The 20461-nt window shown below is 33.1% G+C and overlaps 1 protein-coding gene across 6 annotated transcripts in view; it reads left to right on the top strand.

Moving 5' to 3' along the window:
• Window positions 1-20461, top strand: part of LOC128186740 (maestro heat-like repeat-containing protein family member 1) — a 72185-nt gene that overhangs the window by 47853 nt on the left and 3871 nt on the right. For 3 of the 6 annotated variants that reach the window (XM_052856618.1, XM_052856617.1, XM_052856613.1), the window contains exons 33-41: window positions 4754-4891; window positions 5703-5823; window positions 6597-6743; window positions 6941-7129; window positions 7343-7498; window positions 7582-7716; window positions 7815-7917; window positions 9236-9301; window positions 9950-11191. In XM_052856618.1, the coding sequence (XP_052712578.1) occupies window positions 4754-4891; window positions 5703-5823; window positions 6597-6743; window positions 6941-7129; window positions 7343-7498; window positions 7582-7716; window positions 7815-7917; window positions 9236-9301; window positions 9950-10032 (1138 nt within the window). In that variant the 3' untranslated portion in view covers window positions 10033-11191. Of the gene's footprint in view, window positions 1-4753; window positions 4892-5702; window positions 5824-6596; window positions 6744-6940; window positions 7130-7342; window positions 7499-7581; window positions 7717-7814; window positions 7918-9235; window positions 9302-9949; window positions 11192-13462; window positions 13566-14865; window positions 14932-15731; window positions 16984-20461 lie in introns of those variants that run through there. The other 3 variants (XM_052856614.1, XM_052856616.1, XM_052856615.1) reach the window with 2 other exon arrangements.

The raw sequence follows: 20461 nt of genomic DNA, 5'->3' as shown, positions 1-20461 counted from the left end.
AAGTCAGTGATATTTACCATGTCTAAGTGATATCTAACAAGTCTGTAAGTGATATATAACAAGTCTGTACCTGATATCTACCAAGTCTGTAAGCAATATCCACCAAGTCTGTAAGTGATATCTACCAAGTCTGTGATATTTACCATGTCTAAGTAATATCTCACAAGTCTGTAAGTGATATCTACAAGGTATGTAAGTGATATCTACCAAGTCTGTAAGCAATATCCATCAAGTCTATAAGTGATATCTACCAAGTCTAATTGGTATCTACCAAGTGTGTAAGTGATGTCTACCAAGTCTGTAAGTTATATCTACAAGGTCTGTAAGTGATATCTACCAAGTCTGTAAGTGTTGCTTAAAAGGACAGAATTTATAACAGGCAATGGTCAACATTAGGTTGTTGAATGGCAAATTTATTTATATTTTCGTAGGCTTTTTAATAACATTATTAGGGATGGGAACTGTTTTTAACGGATTACTTCATCAAATTAATGGGAACCAGTTACACAAGTAGTAATTAATTAATTTTGTAAAAAATTTGTATATTCTAGATCAAATTCTTTGCAAATTTAATAGTTTTTCTTGGGGTGTTAATAATTTGAGACAGTTAGGCCCCAGGGGCTTGGTTCATAATAGGAAATTGTTCAGTAGGTGTAAATGATATATAATGCCCACAAAACAATAAGTCATCGCTGATTGGTAGTGCTGCAACTAATTGCCATCCTTTTCATTCTATGAATCATTCGTCTAAAGAAGCTGCTGTATATATCACACCTTTTTAAATTCTCATCCCAGTGTTATATATGTATAGCAAAATCAATCTTTTTATGACCTTTAATTTCGTAAAAATGTGATCTGTAAGTATTGAAAGAAACCTGTCAGCAATATTGCAGAATGTAGTCAGGAGGTTTTTTATTACTGCTGTATCATGCATAAATTGCAAGGAAAAGTACTTTTGGAATATAAAAATTCAAATTAAACATACATTGATATTTGATAATAATTTTATTATTTACTCAGAAAATGTTTTGGCTATAACAAAACTTTTAGATATTTTATAGCGTGTTTTGTGACAAGTTGAAAAGTTAACCCGTAATAAAATGATGATGTCAGCGTTAAAGGTGGTGCAGCAGTAACTGATACAATTTTGTATAGACTATAAAATAAATCCTAAGCGGCTTTGGAAGTAAATGAAATTAACAAAATCGATTAGAAATGCGTTTTGTAAATAAGTAGTTAAACAACATTGAAAATATTTGAACAAGTATGATGACAATAAGTCGAAAAAAGAAACCTGAACGATATCAATGGACATCAAAATGCTGAACGACACAATTCGGCAAGACGGACGTTAGACAACAAGTAATACAGGCCAAGTTTGGAGCCGACAGATCATTTGTACTTAAAAAATATTTAGAAAAAAAACAAAACTAGAAATATATGTTGAATGTGCACTCATGGTTCATGTTCAAAGATAATGGTTTTTCTATGACACTTTCGAATAAAACGTAAATGTTATCGTAAACGATGTGGAGGGTTTAGCAACAACGTAAAACTGGAAATTTTCGATCGCACATTGCGCCACCTGACAAAACTTGTTAAAACTATTTACAGTATTTTTCGGGGCATATGACGATGTGGGGCATGGGCCGAATTGCTCATTTTCAGACAAAATTCAGGAAAAATCCTTAGACTAATTGGGGGATAAGCCGATTTTCAATCAATGATTACTATAGTGAAAATATGACCACTGAATTAGGAAGTCGTTGTATTAAGTATTGCTTAACATATATTTAATTAAAACAATTTTTAAAAACATATCTGTGTTTTGTGGCTGTTTGGTCTCTTCCGTATTCATCGGTATATCGTTACGTATCGTAATTATACATAGTGTAAATTTAATTGCAACACCAACCTCTGTGGTTCTGCCTGATAGAACTAAGTATAATATTTTACCAAACCTTTTGTATTTTATTAAAACCTTATTGCTAAATTTCATTTAATCAAGTTATACTTTGCAAGCTACTTGTAAATACGGGGTATGTCGTCCATTAGCTCAACACATGGTTTCATATTCAAATAGAGTTATCCCCCGTAATCGCTATGAATGAGAAAACGAAATACCACACATAAAATATTTAATTTGTGTTCTTTTCCATTAATTAATTAAATAGTGACTTGCTGTCATGCAGAGAAGTTGTAATGTTAAATACACAGTGAATGCAATGAAGTGTAACGGTGTACACTACATACCCCCAGGCTGTGTTTTAGTCACAGGTTTCACACCTTTGTATATACAAAAGACACCAGAATACCGTTATTTTACCCAACAGAAAATTAATTGTAAAAACACAAAGCATTTGATTTATTCTACACCCAAGACCAGTGATTCCCACAAAGCAGACATGAAGAAATTCACAAAAATTCTGTCATATTACATTCTACCCGGTTTCGTTTTCTTTTTTACTCCGCAATAAAAGTTACCAGGGTTAATACATGAATGTGGGGGAAAAATTCTTTTGATTGGGGTTGTAGAGACATACCTCGTACAGTAGTGTACATTTTATTACTCATGATGTCATTACAAAAATTATCGATGGGGCAACTATCGAACAATAGTTCAAATGGATAAAAAAAACCAAAAACACAACCTTCATAATAAACTGCTACAACTGTACAATGGATAAAAACTGAATTTTATATTTGACTGTTTAATTTTTTCAACTTTGAGCCTACGATGAGCCGATCCGGGGGGTCAAGCCGGGGCTCGCGCATCAGAGGAAAAAAATACCGGTCTATGCCCCCCAAAAAACGGTATTCATTTTCTCAAGAAATAAATAAAGTACAGATTTGTATTTTTTCAGTATTGTTTGCCAATAATAGTTACCAGGGTTAATACATGAATGTGGGGAAAAAATTCTTTTGATTGGGGTTGTAGAGACATACCTCGTACAGTAGTGTACATTTTATTACTCATGATGTCATTACAAAAATTATCAATGGGGCAACTATCGAACAATAGTTCAAATGGATAAAAAAAACCAAAAACACAACCTTCATTATAAACTGCTACAACTGTACAATGGATAAAAACGGGATTTTATATTTGACTGTTTAATTTTTTCAACTTTGAGCCTACGATAAGCCGATCCGGGGGGTCAAGCCGGGGCTCGCGCATCAGAGGAAAAAAATACCGGTCTATGCCCCCCAAAAAACGGTATTCATTTTCTCAAGAAATAAATAAAGTACAGATTTGTATTTTTTCAGTTTTGTTTGCCAAAGCGTCATTGAAAAAAAAATACAAGTCTAATGAAATTGCAGTGACTAGATTATAAATTATGTGTCCTGTCTATGCTATTTTGGGACAACCCTCATAAACACCTGTATCATGCTCTCCATATAACACCTGTATCTTGCTCTCCATATAACACCTGTATCATGCTTTCCATGTAAACACCTGTATCTTGCTCTCCATAGAAAACCTGTATCATGCTTTCCATGTAAACACCTGTATCATGATCTCCATGTAAACACCTGTATCATGCTCTCCATATAACACCTGTATCATGCTCTCCATGTAAACACCTGTATCATGCTCTCCATAGAACACCTGTATTATGCTCTCCATGTAAACACCTTTATCATGATCTCCATATAACACCTGTATCATACGCATCATGTGAACACCTGTATAATGATCTCCATATAACACCTGTATCATGCTCTCCATGTAAACACCTGTATCATACTCTCCATATAACACCTGTATCATGCTCTCCATGTAAACACCTTTATCATGATCTCCATGTAAACACCTTTATCATGCTCTCCATGTAAACACCTGTATCATGATCTCATTAGAATACCTGTATTATGCTTTCCATGTAAACACCTTTATCATGATCTCCATATAACACCTGTATCATGCGCTTCATGTGAACACCTGTATCATACTCTCCATATAACACCTGTATCATGCTCTCCATATAACACCTGTATCATGCTCTCCATGTAAACACCTTTATCATGATCTCCATAGAACACCTGTATTATGCTTTCCATGTAAACACCTGTATCATGCTTTCCTTGTAAACACCTGTATCATGCTCTCCATGTAAGCGCCGTTTCATACTCTCAATATAACACCTGTATCATGCGCTTCATGTGAACACCTGTATTATGCTCTCCATATAACACCTGTATCATGCACTTCATGTGAACACCTGTATTATGCTCTCCATATAACACCTGTATCATGCGCTTCATGTAAACACCTGTATCATACTCTCCATATAAACACCTGTATCATGCTTTCCATGTAAACACCTGTATCATGCTCTCCATATAACCACTTGAATCATGTTCTCAATATCAACATCTGTACCATGATCTCCACATAAACACCTGTATTTTGCCTTCCATATAACACCTGTATCATGTCCTCCATATAAATACCCTGAGTGTATCGTGTTCTCCATGTAAACACCTGTAACATGCTCTCCAAATTACACCTGTGTCATTTTTTCCATATAAACACCTGTATCAAGTTCTTCATATAGACACCTGTATCACGTTCTTCATATAAACACCTTTAATATGCTCTCTATATAAACACATGTAGGGGATATATCAAAAGATGACAGACTGACATAAAATTAAAAACAACTTGACATATTTGTATACATGGATTACATCTATGAACAGAAAACTGATTTTTCAAAAACTTGTATGTGCACTTTAAATTCTTCTTCAGGGCAGCCATTGAGACTTTCAGGTCCTTTCTAACAAGAACAAAGAGTAATGACATTCTCGATATTCTGACAGAGGAAGGATGCTGGGAAAAGTTTGAGGCAGAGGAAGATTACCCAGAAGGCTTCACAATACTCACCCGGTATATTACTTATTCCTGATATTTGCACTTGTTTTAGTTACAGCATTGTTGTTGAAATTTCAGTCATTAAAGATGTTACTGTAATGGAAGTGTTATTCTTTGGTACCTGATGAATTACAATATTGTAATATCAACAGACAATAAACGCATTTAGTTTTCTAAATAAAATGCATTTTGCAAAGCATGCATTTTATGTAAATATTGGTATAAAAGCAACATATTTTTGTCATGAGATGTAGTTTGCTTTCTAATAGTATTGTTAACTGTTATTCTTTTTAAGGAATTGCTATTGTAGCCATAAAGGCTTGCAGGCCTCTTTTATTGGTTAAGACAAATCATTATTTTTACTTAGTAGGATTTTAAGAATTGGAATCATTTTCATTAATTTAATTTTGGTTTTTATATACTATTTCATCGAATGGAGAAATTTGTTTAATATATTATAGAGCATGTTGTCTCATCACAATATGTTGCACATGCAAAGTATATCTTTCTGTTTGATGTTAAATTCATTAATTTAAATTAACAGTATGTATGAAGATAATTTTTAAAAACATCGTTTTCTACAAACAATGTTTCTTATTTTCTGAGCTTATTGAAAGAAATTAAAGAACATGGAAAGAATTTAATTTTCATCCTATATGATAATTTTATATAACATTAATAACAAAACTTGGGTCAGTTTACATTTTCTTGTCATTTAAATGCAAACTTTTCTCATTGTGTTGTACAAAAATACCATGGGTATATTGTTTTTAATTTATTCCAAAATTTACGTCACCAATCATTTTCTGTTTTCCTCCACATATAGGGCACTTGTGGCCAGCAGTGTGGCCGCCCCACATATCTCTAAGATTGTGGCTTCTCTCACCTCTGCTCTCTCCAGCCTCTACGACCCCCAAAGAGTTGTGGTGGCAGCATTTTTTGCCGAGGTAAGATATTTTTGTTTGTTTTGGTTAAAACTGCAGCTGGTAGCAATTATATCATTTTTATTAAGGTCAGAAAATACTTTTGTCTGTGTTAATGATATGTTTGAACTTTAAATATTAGTAACAATTATATCATTTTAATAAATGTCAAAAAATATTTTTTTGTCTGTCACTAATACGTTTGCATAACTAGGCATATACTAATGTACCATTTATATTAGATTTGGCTCGTTAATAAATGGCTAAGCAATAAATACATTGTTGTTGATCTCGTAGTTATGTCACATGAACTGGCAGTAGCTGTATACTGTGGAACTATTAGAATTCATAGTGGCTCAATTTTCGTAGTATTCATGGGTAGCCCTTCCCCTCGAATTTACATCCTCAACGAAAAAATATTAGAAAGAGTATTCTTTCTTACTGAAACTGAAAACTGACGCACCCACAAAATTACATCCCGACGTATTAACAAAAATCCAACTATCTATGAAAATTGGCCCCCACAAATTTGAATGATTTTAGAGTATACAGAAATTTAGGTCAAGGCTCTTGGAAACATACAATTTTGCAGATAAAAAAATATGTTATTTATTTTAAATAAAAATGGAAGTCAGAGGATTAAGCAATTTTAGCAACCATTGCAAATTTGCAAATTTATCACCAAGCTTTTAAACTGAGACCTTAGGGATTTCTTCTTGTGTTGAGAAGTCAATTTTTTTTTTTTATTTTATGGTAAATGGTTACTGCATTTAAAAAGGTTAAGTTTATTTTTTCAGCTGATTAATCAGAAGTGTATGGATGATGCTGATTTGGTGGAACTGGTGATGAACAGTTTGCTAGGGAGACTGGTCGACTCATCTCACAAGGTCCGCATGTTGTGTATACGCGGCCTCGGGAACATCGCCAGTGTAGGGTCAGAACTGGTAAGACCTGTTGACAACAATGTGACATTAAAGTTTACATCTCTTTGTTATATAGAAATAAGTAAAGTAAATTATCAGTACAGAAATACACTCAGGACTATAATATATGTTTGACAAACATATCAATCATTCATTTGGAAATTTTCTTAGTACAATAGGTGAAAATCATTGTTTGTATCAGTAAATCCTTTTCTCAGGTGAAAAAGTACTCCACCACAGTACTGTCGGCTATGATGGCGGGGATGGATGATAAGGAAGACCCTGATGATGACATCACCACTGAGGCAATGAGTGGGTTGTCACGGATACTATGTGAAATTGAAGAAAGTCACATTCGAGCTATCCTTATCAATGTTTCTCTCAAAATCAGACCCTGTTTTGAGAAGGTAATTCTTCCGATTTGCTGTTCTGTATATTTTGAACAATTAAGATTTAAGAAAATTTAACAAATTAACCATCAATGTCTTTACTTTGTTGAGAAGAAAAATTTGTTTAGAAACAGCTTATTTGCTCAAGGATTTTAAGCTAAATTTTTTAATGAATTTTGATCTATTTTTTTTTTTATTTAAATGCACTTTTTTCTGTATAATCTTTTTCAGGAGAAGCCAGCAGTGAGAGCTCAAGCAATCATTTTATTTGGAAACCTTTCCCGCTTTGGAGATGGTCCCTCCAAAGCTCCATTTCTCGAACAAATCCATAGCAACCTTGTTAGTCTTCTGCTTCACCTCAATGACCCTGAGATAGAGGTCAAAAAGGTCAGTTATAGTTTATTTTAGGAGATGATGTTTGAAGTATTAATTGAATAATGACGCTTATGAAATTAAATTCTTTTTTTCAGGCATGTAAATTTTCTCTTAGACTGTTGGGTCCTCTGATGGGATCAGAGGCCATTAACAACAAATTTCAGCGCCATCTGCTGGAGGATGCTAACCTTATCTATGGAGAATTCCTAAATGACCTGGCAAAGCTAATGGTAAACGAACAAGTAGAATTCCTACGTTTTCATTTATTTCTTTAAAATTATCTTGACCTTGATATGGAATTATATGTATAATGATGAGGACATTTTAGATTGATGATTTTCCTGACAAAGTGAACTTTTATGTGATGGGTTGTGTCTCCTTCTTCAAAAGTTTTTGGCCGGAGATCAAAAGTAACGCAGCATTATTTGTGGGTAAGAGTGATATTTACGATTTTGAATTAATTGACATAACAATAAGGTTGTTATTCTTTAGGATGTAACAACAATGCTAGGAAATCTCAGTCAAGTTGTATAATTAAAATTATGGGGTACCAGAAATCTAAGTTAAAAATTAAATTAATTGTTTATAGGGTTATTTTTGGTCTGCTTTATTTTCTTTCTATGCTTACGGTGATTGAGTTTGCCTCAATTTAAATTTAATTTAATTGCTCCAAAGAGTTGTGATTAACTAGATTAACTAGATTTTGATTACTTATCAATCTCATTGAATACTGTAGACTCCTTATTTTAGGCAAATACTTAATTCAGCAATTCTACCGTTTTCCATCAAATTGTAAGAATATAAAATCTCGAACACCAAACTTTTATCAGAGTTTCATCTAGTGTACATAAAAGCAAGATTTTAAAATCTTCGAGATGTGCTTCATGCCATTTTATGTAGATATTTATTGCTCATGTTTCTCACTTATATTAAGAAATAATAAGAGGATAATGAAATGGAACTAAAATTATCTCTGTAAACAGATATAGTATAAACTGGGTAAGACTGGTTTACTTAAGAAATAAAGTAGGAGTGTTCATGAATGTTGCAGAATAACCTCCGAGGTCAAGAAATGTTGTTAAAAATATAAAAGCTGAATGAAGCTTTCCTATTTCAAACAACATTTCAAGACCATGCAAGGAGATAATCCTGCAGCATTCACAGTAACAAGAATTTTAGTTCTACTCTACAAACAGTTCAGAGTTTTCTGAATCACCGATTGTTTCTCTGCATTGTCCATATACATGTGTTTGGCTCCAGAAAGCTGATTTTTTTAGGCTACTGTTGCTTAGATGACCATGAGGCCCATTGGCTTCTTCTAGTCTTGTTAAAATTCCTGTTTATCAAACATGGTAACATTAACTCTTGCAAAATATACATTTCTCAACATATTTTTCTGTAGTTTAAAAACTGACAATTGTTTTTCATAGTATATTCTACCCTGGAAAGCATATTGTTGCCCTAATTCAAAATGGTTTTGATTAATATCATGTTATATTTCTCCATCTTTACTCTCTGTTACCATAGCTTTGGGACCACATGCCAACAGTTTGATAATGTTTAAAGTTTTAAGATATCAAATTTACCAAACTGTTAAGTATGATAAAAAGTTGATGAGCATATGTGATCATTGCATTTTGTTATTTATGTAGAATTGATCTTAACAGTCTAACAAACTGTGAGAATGATGTTTGGTATATTACACATAGTTGTCTTTTCAGAAAATGTAGAAAATGTTTTAAATTGTAGGTTATTTACTGGGAAATTTACCTGAGGCCAGGCAGAATGCAATATCCAAGGAACATGTTTGCTCAGGTACATCCACTTCTGAACAACATAACATATTGAATACAAATATCTATCAAGACATGGTTTGATAATAAATTTCTGGTAGATCTTATTTATAGTATACGTGACATAAGTTTTAAATATTCTAGATAAAACAGAAATTAAGTTACAATACTGTAAGTTTCTTATGTACAGAATTCATGACATTGTGCATGGGTAAATTGGAGCAAATGTTTTCCAAAGAACTATATATGATATGACTTAAATTTGGCCCCCATAGTTTGCCATTTTTTAAAGTGTTTTGGGTACAATAAAATGATATGTTATTTTTTATATGAGTTGATGTAAAATATATTTTTCACATTTATTTGATTTATTTGCACTCACTGGCAGTATATGACGTCAGAATTGACGCTATTTCTATAATTCAACCAAAATAAGTCAATAATTTACATTTTTCGTATCTTTCTATGAATGGGAAATATAGAGTGCATGCTTGAACAAGGAAAAAAATTTTGTCACTTATTAGTCTTGGCTAGGTACATCATTGATTAAAATAAAATGAACATGTATCTTATATAGTTCTTTGATGTAGAATCAATCTTGATCTTTTTAAATAAAATGGGTTAAGTTAGACTTGTTTATTCAGTAAGTTGGTATTTTTGTTGGTTTCAGCGTTAATCATGTTGCTCAAGGACCAGACGCCTGCCGTTCGCTGCCGAGCAGCGGAAGCTATGAGTCTCCTCTACCAGTATTAGGGCTCATCTTTTATACATAAGTGAACAAACAGAACAGACAGTGGAAAAACTGTGGGAGCCCTGGAGACATGGCATGAAAGAAATCCATTCTAAAATCTGAACACAAAATCAGCACATATCATTGTTACACCTAATCCAGAGTGAAAGGGAATCTAAGGGTCAGGGTGACCAATGACAGTGTTTGTTTTTTTATTGTCCTTTTTGGATTTTTTTTAATGGGTATCATACTGGTATTTCTTATTTCTTGTTAAATTGATTGCTTTTAAACTTGTTAATGTTTTGAAGGAACATATTTAATTTGATGGGTGATCCAGAAATGTTTCTTGATTTAGTAATGTGGCCCAATGAGCCTTTTTCTATTTTAAAATCATCATGCATAAGTGGGTGGCAAAAACTTACTTACTGAAAAACTCTTTTGTTGATTGGATGAAAATGTCAACATTCTCGTTTTCAACCCCCGGTCTAGATAGATTAAAATGCTGGTAAACATTTTGGCACATTCAATTCTGTTAATTGATTTTCTTCAGTTTGTTATTTTGTTACAAAAAAGATTTTGGGCCAGGTTTCCTATACATGTGACTTAAAAGTTCAGTTAAGCTGAGGAATGTGAAAACAATAGTGAGAAAGTCCGTATATGTTTATGTACTAACGCGTATGATGCAGTAGATACCAAATTGAAAGATGTTTTGGGATGTATGTGCAATATATCATTTTCTGTGTTTATCAAGTCAATTTTGTTTTGTTTTTAATATACATGTATATTGGTAAAAAAACATTGACCTGGCTAAATGTAGCTTGTTTGCTTATGTTTAGTCGTCCCCCAGAATTTGAAGTGTTGAAATGAGAAAGGTGATAAGTGGTGGGCACAAGATCAAACTGTGAGGAGTATTAATTTACACATGTATTACAGCATATAAGAGATGAGAATTGTAGCACTCTGTGAGTTGTGAGAATCAGTATGACATGTATACTGAATGATTATGTTGTTTTTTATGATGTTATTTATTCATTAAGGCCCAGTGTTTGAGTGAAATGAATGGTTTGGATGCTGCTTCTTTTATTATTAATTTTTGTTTATGAACCAAAGTGATTGTGAAAGACCATTCCAATGTAAAAGTCTTTGCTTTAAATTTATGCAATAAATATGTTATTCCCTTAATTTTTTTGTTTTGAATTTTTGATCCAAAAGATTAATAAAAAAAGATTAAAACATGTTTTAAATTGATTTATCTTTTAAAACACCTATTGTTCCAGAAATGAACTTAAAAAGATGACCAAGCAAGGAAATCAAAGCATTGAAACTATTGATAGGAGTCTATTATTGTAAAACTGTGTAATGTTTGGTATTGTAGGACCATTAAATGATCCATTTTTATTACATAATCTGAAATGCTGGCATCAGGGCATGTCTAATATTTGAATGATTTATTTTATGATTTGGCAAGAAATGTATCGTTCATACTAGTCAGGCATGAATCATTATTTTTTAAATTGGAGGGAGGAGGTGTTATTTTTACAAAGAACATTTAAAAGCCAAAACAAAATACAAAATGAAACGAAAAAACAAAAAGAATAGAAAAACACCAACTTTAAAAATTTTGAATGTAGGCTCAAGTATTATTATCAGATTTATAAGTAAACATTCAGAATAATAATGGTCTCAAAAAATGTGAAGAGAGGGAAAGGCAGTTGAATTAATTTACTTATAGATTAAGGGGGAGGGGTTCTGAAAGCGTATGCCACTAAGTAAAATGCAGTTTACGACCAACGATATCGGCATAGATCCAACAGCCTATAATACGTTTATCAAAGTTGGAGCTTTTCAGTGTGGTGGATGACCAGTTGTTAGTGATGCAATAGATTTTGTTTGCCTCGGACTACAACGACGCAACCTCATTGGATAAAACGCGTCACGTGATTGCCGTCTAAATCTCTACAGAAGACTATTTGTATTTTGTCGGCAACAAGGCGGATGCAACCGCAATTTTTTTTCACGTTGTATTTCTTTCTTGTATATATCAATAAAGAAAAGAATTTGATCCTCGACAAAACAAACCACTTGATAAGTTTGTTACTGACGGTCTGCTAAAATTTGTCGGGTTGATATCGTCCACAGAAATCAAGGTAAAACACGGTAAATGTCCGTAAACATGCAGTCCATAACAAATCAATAAGAAATAGCATTCATAAATTACAAAAATGAACATGATTTCCAGCAGCGGACGCCATGAGTCTCCTCTACCGGTACCCCTTTTATGAGTGAGAGTAAAGAAAGGAACAGTGAAAAATGTGACAGGAGCACTAAAGACGCGTCACGAAAGAAATCCAGTCTATAATATGAACACAAAATTTGACACAATCGATTAGATAATGTTGCCCGCGTTAGCAATGTTGCCCATGATCCTCTTTTCGCCTTTTTAAATGAAGGGCAGATAGTTAATTGGGAGAAAAATGTCAACGCTTTTATTTTCAGCCCCCAGTCTAGACTACTTCTTACGAAATAGACTTATTTACATGTACTTGTAAATGTTAATGTTCTTCCACGTTAAAATTTATTAATTATTGCCCCCTCATTTTTGATGTACATCTGTCTTAATCAGGTCGGGTACACTACCTTTTATGGATTGCATTATTTAACATGTGACTATTTACGTCAAACAGATTCTCCAATCAAGTGAATGAGTTGCAAAGCATAACAGTCTATGAAGTGTTTACACAATATTTAATTGCTTTCCAGAAAATTTGTTCATCTTAATTTTTCCTTTAGAAGGTAAAAAATATTATGTACCATTAGCTTTGTTCCATGCTCACATTGAAAAATACTGCTGTTTTAGTTGATCAGTTGTTGCTTCAAAAACCGATCAGTATCAATTAGGCAAACATACGCATACAAGTACAAACAGATTTTGATTACGAAAAAACAATACGATTGTTTTTTGGTGACTTTATCAGTGTGCACTAGAAATAAATACAGGTAACTGTACATGTTATAACCTACGTTAAGGCCCTGTCACAACAAGCTGCGTCCCCCAGCGTGTTCACGGCGTTGTAAAATTCATGGAATCGCCGTACGATCGCAAGGCAAATTCAGAAAAAATGTACAGTTTTATTTGAAAATTTTACAAGTGGAGATGTCACGGCGTCCTGACGGCGACCGAGGCGTTCTTACGGAGCTCCCACGGCGTATAACTGCGTTTCCACGGAGTTCTACTTGGCGATTAACTGCGCTCTTGCTGAGTCAGCGCCATCTGCTGGAGGATGCTAACCTTATCTATGGAGAATTCCTAAGGTAAATGACCTGGCAAAGCTAATGGTAAACGAACAAGTAGAATTCCTACATTTTCATTAATTTTTTTAAAATTATCTTCCAATGATCTTGACCTTGATATGGGATTATATGTATAATGATGAAGATTTGTGGACATTTTAGATTGATGATTTTCCCGACAAAGTGAACTTTTATGTGATGGGTTGTGTCTCCTTCTTTAAAAGTTTTTGGCTGGAGATCAAAAGTAATGCAGCATTATTTGTGGGTAAGAATGATATTTACGATTTTGAATTAATTGACATAACAATAAGGTTGTTATTTTTTAGGATGTAACAACAATGCTAGGAAATCTCAGTCAAGTTGCATAATTAAATTTATGGGATACCAGAAATCTAAGTTAAAAATTAAATTAATTGTTTATAGGGTTATTTTTGGTCTGCTTTATTTTCTTTCTATGCTTACGGTGATTGAGTTTGCCTCAATTTAAATTCAATTGCTCCAAAGAGTTGTGATTAACTAGATTTTGATTACTTATCAATCTCATTGAATACTGTAGACTCCTTATTTTAGGCAAATACTTAATTCAGCAATTCTACTGTGTTCCATCAAATTGCAAGAATATAAAATCTCAAACACCAAACTTTTATCAGAGTTTCATCTAGTGTACATAAAAGCAAGTTTTTAAAATCTTCGAGATGTGCTTCATGCCATTTTATGTAGATATTTATTGCTCATGTTTCTCACTTATATTAAGAAATAATAAGGGGATAATGAAATGGAACTAAAATTATCTCTGTAAACAGATATAGTATAAACTGGGTAAGACTGGTTTACTTAAGAAATTAAGTAGGAGTGTTCATGAATGTTGCAGAATAACCTCCGAGGTCAAGAAATGTTGTTAAAAATATAAAAGCTGAATGAAGCTTTCCTATTTCAAACAACATTTCAAGACCATGCAAGGAGATAATCCTGCAGCATTCACAGTAACAAGAATTTTAGTTCTACTCTACTAACAGTTCAGAGTTTTCTGAATCACCAATTGTTTCTCTGCATTGTCCATATACATGTGTTTGGCTCCAGAAAACTGATTTTTTTAGGCTATTGTTGGTTAGATGAGCCATGAGGCCCATTGGCTTCTTCTAGTCTTGTTAAAATTCCTGTTTATCAAACATGGTAACACTAACTCTTGCAAAATATACATTTCTCAACACATTTTTCTGTAGTTTAAAAACTGACAATTGTTTTTCATAGTATATTCTACCCTGGAAAGCATATTGTTGCCCTAATTCAAAATGGTTTTGATTAATATGTTATATTTCTCCATCGTTACTCTCTGTTACCATAGCTTTGGGACCACATGCCAACAGTTTGATAATGTTTAAAGTTTTTAGATTTCAAATCTACCAAACTATAAAGTATGATAAAAAGTTGATGAGCATGTGTGATCATTGCATTTTGTTATTTATGTAGAAATGATCTTAACAGTCTAACAAACTGTGAGAATGATGTTTGGGATTACACATAGTTGTCTTTTCAGAAAATGTAGAAAATGTTTTAAATTGTAGGTTATTTACTGGGAAATTTACCTGAGGCCAGGCAGAATGCAATATCCAAGGAACATGTTTGCTCAGGTACATCCACTTCTGAACAACATAACATATTGAATACAAATATCTATCAAGACATGGTTTGATAATAAATTTCTAGTAGATCTTATTTATAGTATACGTGACATAAGTTTTAAATATTCTAGATAAAACAGAAATTAAGTTACAATACTGTAAGTTTCTTATGTGCAGAATTCATGACATTGTGCATGGGTAAATTGGAGCAAATGTTTTCCAAAGAACTATATATGATATGAGTTAAATTAGGCGCCCATAATTTGCCATTTTTTAAAGTGTTTCGGGTACAATAAAATGATATGTTATTTTTTATATGAGTTGATGTAAAATATATTTTTCACATTTATTTGATTTATTTGCACTCACTGGCAGTATATGACGTCAGAATTGGCGCAATTTCTATAATTAACCAAAATAAGTAAATAATTTACATTTTTCTTATCTTTCTATGAATGGGAAATATAGAGTGCATGCTTGAACAAGGAAAATTTTTTTGTCACTTATTAGTCTTGGCTAGGTACATCATTAATTAAAATATTTTGTTTGTTCAAGCATGCGCGCTATGTTTCCTGAAAGAAAAACTGCTTGAAAACTGCTTGAAAAATGAACATTATGTAAAAACATCACATATATATCTGTACAAAGAAAACAAAGAATTACAGTAAAATGATGATGTTCATTTTAGGGGGCCATTTTAAGCCCATATCTTATATAGTTCTTTGATGTAGAATCAATCTTGATCTTTAAATAAAATGGGTTAAGTTAGATTTGTTTATTCAGTAAGTTGGTATTTTTGTTGGTTTCAGCGTTAATCATGTTGCTCAAGGACCAGACGCCTGCCGTTCGCTGCCGAGCAGCGGAAGCTATGAGTCTCCTCTACCAGTATTAGGACTCTTCATTTATACATAAGTGAACAAACAGAACAGACAGTGGAAAAACTGTGGGAGCCCTGGAGACATGGCATGAAAGAAATCCATTCTAAAATCTGAACACAAAATCAGCACATATCATTGTTACACCAAATCCAGCGTGAAAGGGGATCTAAGGGTCAGTGTGACTAATGACAGTGTTTGTTTTTTTATTGTACTTTTTGGATTTTTTTTAATGGGTATCATACTGGTATTTCTTATTTCTTGTTAAATTGATTGCTTTTAAACTTATTAATGTTTTGAAGGAACATATTTAATTTGATGGGTGATCCAGAAATGTTTCTTGATTTAGTAATGTGGCCCAATGAGCCTTTTTCTATTTTAAAATCATCATGCATAAGTGGGTGGCAAAAACTTACTTACTGAAAAACTCTTTTGTTGATTGGATGAAAATGTCAACATTCTCGTTTTCAACCCCCGGTCTAGATAGATTAAAATGCTGGTAAACATGTTGGCACATTCAATTCTGTTAATTGATTTTCTTCAGTGTGTTATTTTGTTACAAAAAAGATTTTGGCCCAGGTTTCCTATACATGTGACTTAAAAGTTCAGTTAAGCTTAGGAATGTAAAAACAATAGTGAGAAAGTCAGTATATGTTTATGTACTAACGCGTATGATGCAGTAGATACCAAATTGAAAGATGTTTTGGGATGTATGTGCAATATATCATTTTCTGTGTTTATCAAGTCAATTTTGTTTTGTTTTTAATATACATGTATATTGGTAAAAAAACATTGACCTGGCTAAATGTAGCTTGTTTGCTTATGTTTAGTCGTCCCCCAGAATTTGAAGTGTTGAAATGAGAAAGGTGATAAGTGGTGGGCACAAGGGGGCACAAGATCAAACTGTGAGGAGTATTAATTTACACATGTATTACAGCATATAAGAGATGAGAATTGTAGCACTCTGTGAGTTGTGAGAATCAGTATGACATGTATACTGAATGATTATGTTGTTTTTTATGATGTTATTTATTCATTAAGGCCCAGTGTTTGAGTGAAATGAATGGTTTGGATGCTGCTTCTTTTATTATTAATTTTTGTTTATGAACCAAAGTGATTGTGAAAGACCATTCCAATGTAAAAGTCTTTGCTTTAAATTTATGCAATAAATATGTTATTCCCTTAATTTTTTTGTTTTGAATTTTTGATCCAAAAGATTAATAAAAAAAGATTAAAACATGTTTTAAATTGATTTATCTATTAAAACACCTATTGTTCCAGAAATGAACTTAAAAAGATGACCAAGCAAGGAAATCAAAGTATTGAAACTATTGATAGGAGTCTATTATCGTAAAACTGTGTAGTGTTTGGTATTGAATGTTATTCATTAAATGATCCATTTTTATTACTTTATCTGAAATGCTAGCATCAGGGCATGTCTAATATTTGAATGAATTATTTTATGATTTGGCAAGAAATGTATCGTTCATACTAGTCAGGTATGAATCATTATTTTTTAAATTGGAGGGAGGAGGTGTTATTTTTACAAAGAACATTTAACCCGTATTTTTCCGACGATTAGTCGGTATATTTTTCCTCTGAAGCAGAGCACCCGACTTATCGTCTTGTTCGACTTGTCGTAGGCTCGTAGTCAGAATTTTTTTAAAAATAGCATTAAAAATGTTGGTTTTAATCATCTTGAGTTGGCTGTGTGATTGAAAATTACGTTGTTGAATTCACTGTTCATCTTTAATAATTATCATTTCCACTCATCTGTCAACACTTAAATACATAATAATAACAACAGTTATTAAAAAATGTTACATTGTCTTTAATCGATTAAAAGTTTTACCGTTCCATTTTTATAAACACATCGTCACATGCTTCTATGTATCACAAGTAGGAAGATAACATTGCGCAGTACAAATGAAACCAAGTTTGAATGGAACAAAACATTGCAGTAGGTCGGGGGGGGGGGGTGGTGTTTTTTTTAGATTTAATTATTTTATTTGTAAAGAGTTGTTAGTGGAAAGTATAAATCAGAAATATTTAATGTTCAAATTCAATCTTAAAATACGTAATCGGCAATTATCAATACTACTGTTTATACAATAGGCTGACACCGGTTGTGTTAATAATCTTGCCCTTAGGCTGAGATATTTACGTCAATTTCACTCCCTGTGTATACAAAGAGTACCGTTATAAGAGTGATTATAGTTCATTGATTAATTATTGTCCAATTCTTTGATTATTGTTAGATAATTTTTTTAGGAAACGTATGTATGTCGTATATCGTCATTATCAAGTCGTACAAATGATCGATTTATTTCTAACAGTGGTTATATAAAACAATAGCGTGTAACTGCATTACTGGATACAAAGTAAACAAGTTTCATCAAATCATAGTAATTGCTAAGCTTTCTGCACTTGAGATCCCCCTTTGAAGTCCGACACGAGACAGGTGCATGCCTATGACACCGGAAATTGTTAAACAAACATTGACCACGCGCCGAGTCAACAGGTGGCTGGTTACGTAATGGCGAATACACTGGCGATAGTCAGAGTGGATACTTATTTTAATGCTTGGGAATAAAATATTTCTGACAAAGTAAGTTTAGTTTTGCATTACACGCGATATCGGGAATTGTTTAAAATGCAAGCGACTTTGTAGAAGTTGCCGGTATTTGAAAATTTGATGCATAAGTATAAAGCGTAATTGTTTAAATGTTAATCATTAATAATAATTGGTAGCAATATCGGTGACATCATACACTGATAATGTTACTGCAGTTTTATAGGCCATTTTGAAGTGATAAGATCGACGTATGGTCTGAGATCGACGTTTCGTAGGATTTTGTTAAAATTTTGGCTAAAAATGGGCAATTCGACGAGTCGTCCGCATCGACGAGTCGTCGGGAAAAAAAAATACACCTTCGCTAGCCAAGGGTTTTCGGTCCACTTTGCTCCGGGGAGCAAAGTGGACCGAAAACCCTTGGCTGGCGAAGATGGGAAAATACGGTAAAAGCCAAAACAAAATACAAAATGAAACGAAAAAACAAAAAGAATAGAAAAACACCAAATTTAAAAATTTTGAATGTAGGCACAAGTATTATTATCAAATTTATAAGTAATTATTCAGAATAACTTTTTATGGTCTCAAAAAATGTGAAGAGAGGGAAAGGCAGTTGGATTAATTTACTTATAGATTAAGGGGGAGGGGTTCTGAAAGCGTATGCCACTAAGTAAAATGCAGTTTACGACCAACGATATCGGCATAGATCCAACAGCCTATAATACGTTTATCAAAGTTGGAGCTTTTCAGTGTGGTTGATGACCAGTTTGTTAGTGATGCAATAGATTTTGTTTGCCTCGGACTACAACGACGCAACCTCATTGGATAAAACGCGTCACGTGATTGCAGTCTAAATCTCTACAGAAGACTATTTGTATTTTGTCGGCAACAAGGCGAATGCAACCGCAATTTTTTTTCACGTTGTATTTCTTTTTTGTATATATCAATAAAGAAAAGAATTTGATCCTCGACAAATCAAACCACTTGATAAGTTTGTTACTGACGGTCTACTAAAATTTGTCGTGTTTATATCGTCCAAAGAAATCAAGGCAAAACATGATAAATGTCCGTAATATGCAGTCCATAACAAATCAATAAGAAATAGCATTCATAAATTACAAAAATGAACATGATTTCCAGCAGCGGACGCCATGAGTCTCCTCTACCAGTACCCCTTTTATGAGTGAGATTAAAGAAAGGAACAGTGAAAAATGTTACAGGAGCACTAAAGACGCGTCATGAAAGAAATCCATTATATAATATGAACACAAAATTTGACACAATCGATTAGATAATGTTGCCCGCGTTAGCAATGTTGCCCATGATCCTCTTTTCGCCTTTTTAAATGAAGGGCAAATAGTTAATTGGGAGAAAAATGTCAACGCTTTTATTTTCAGTTCCCAGTCTAGACTACTTCTTACGAAATAGACTTATTTACATGTAAATGTTAATGTTCTTCCACGTTAAAATTTATTAATTATTGCCCCCTCATTTTTGATGTACATCTGTCTAAATCAGGTCGGGTACACTACCTTTTATGGATTGCATTATTTAACATGTGACAATATTTACGTCAAACAGATTCTCCAATCAAGTGAATGAGTTGCAAAGCATAACAGTCTATAAAGTGTTTACACAATATTCAGTTGCTTTCCAGAAAATTTGTTCATCTTAATTTTTCCTTTAGAAGGTAAAAAATATTATGTACCATTAGCTTTGTTCCATGCTCACATTGAAAAATACTGCTGTTTTAGTTGATCAGTTGTTGCTTCAAAAACCGATCAGTATCAATTAGGCAAACATACGCATACAAGTACAAACAGATTTTGATTACGAAAAAACAATACGATTGTTTTTTGGTGACTTTATCAGTGTGCACTAGAAATAAATACAGGTAACTGTACATGTTATAACCTACGTTAAGGCCCTGTCACAACAAGCTGCGTCCCCCAGCGTGTTCACGGCGTTGTAAAATTCATGGAATCGCCGTACGATCGCAAGGAAAATTCAGAAAAAATGTACAGTTTTATTTGAAAATTTTACAAGTGGAGATGTCACGGCGTCCTGACGGCGACCGAGGCGTTCTTACAGA

The sequence above is a fragment of the Crassostrea angulata genome, chromosome 6 (genome assembly GCF_025612915.1).
Source record: "Crassostrea angulata isolate pt1a10 chromosome 6, ASM2561291v2, whole genome shotgun sequence".
NCBI classification, from domain to species: domain Eukaryota; kingdom Metazoa; phylum Mollusca; class Bivalvia; order Ostreida; family Ostreidae; genus Magallana; species Magallana angulata.
This window is presented reverse-complemented; position numbering and strand designations above follow the sequence as displayed.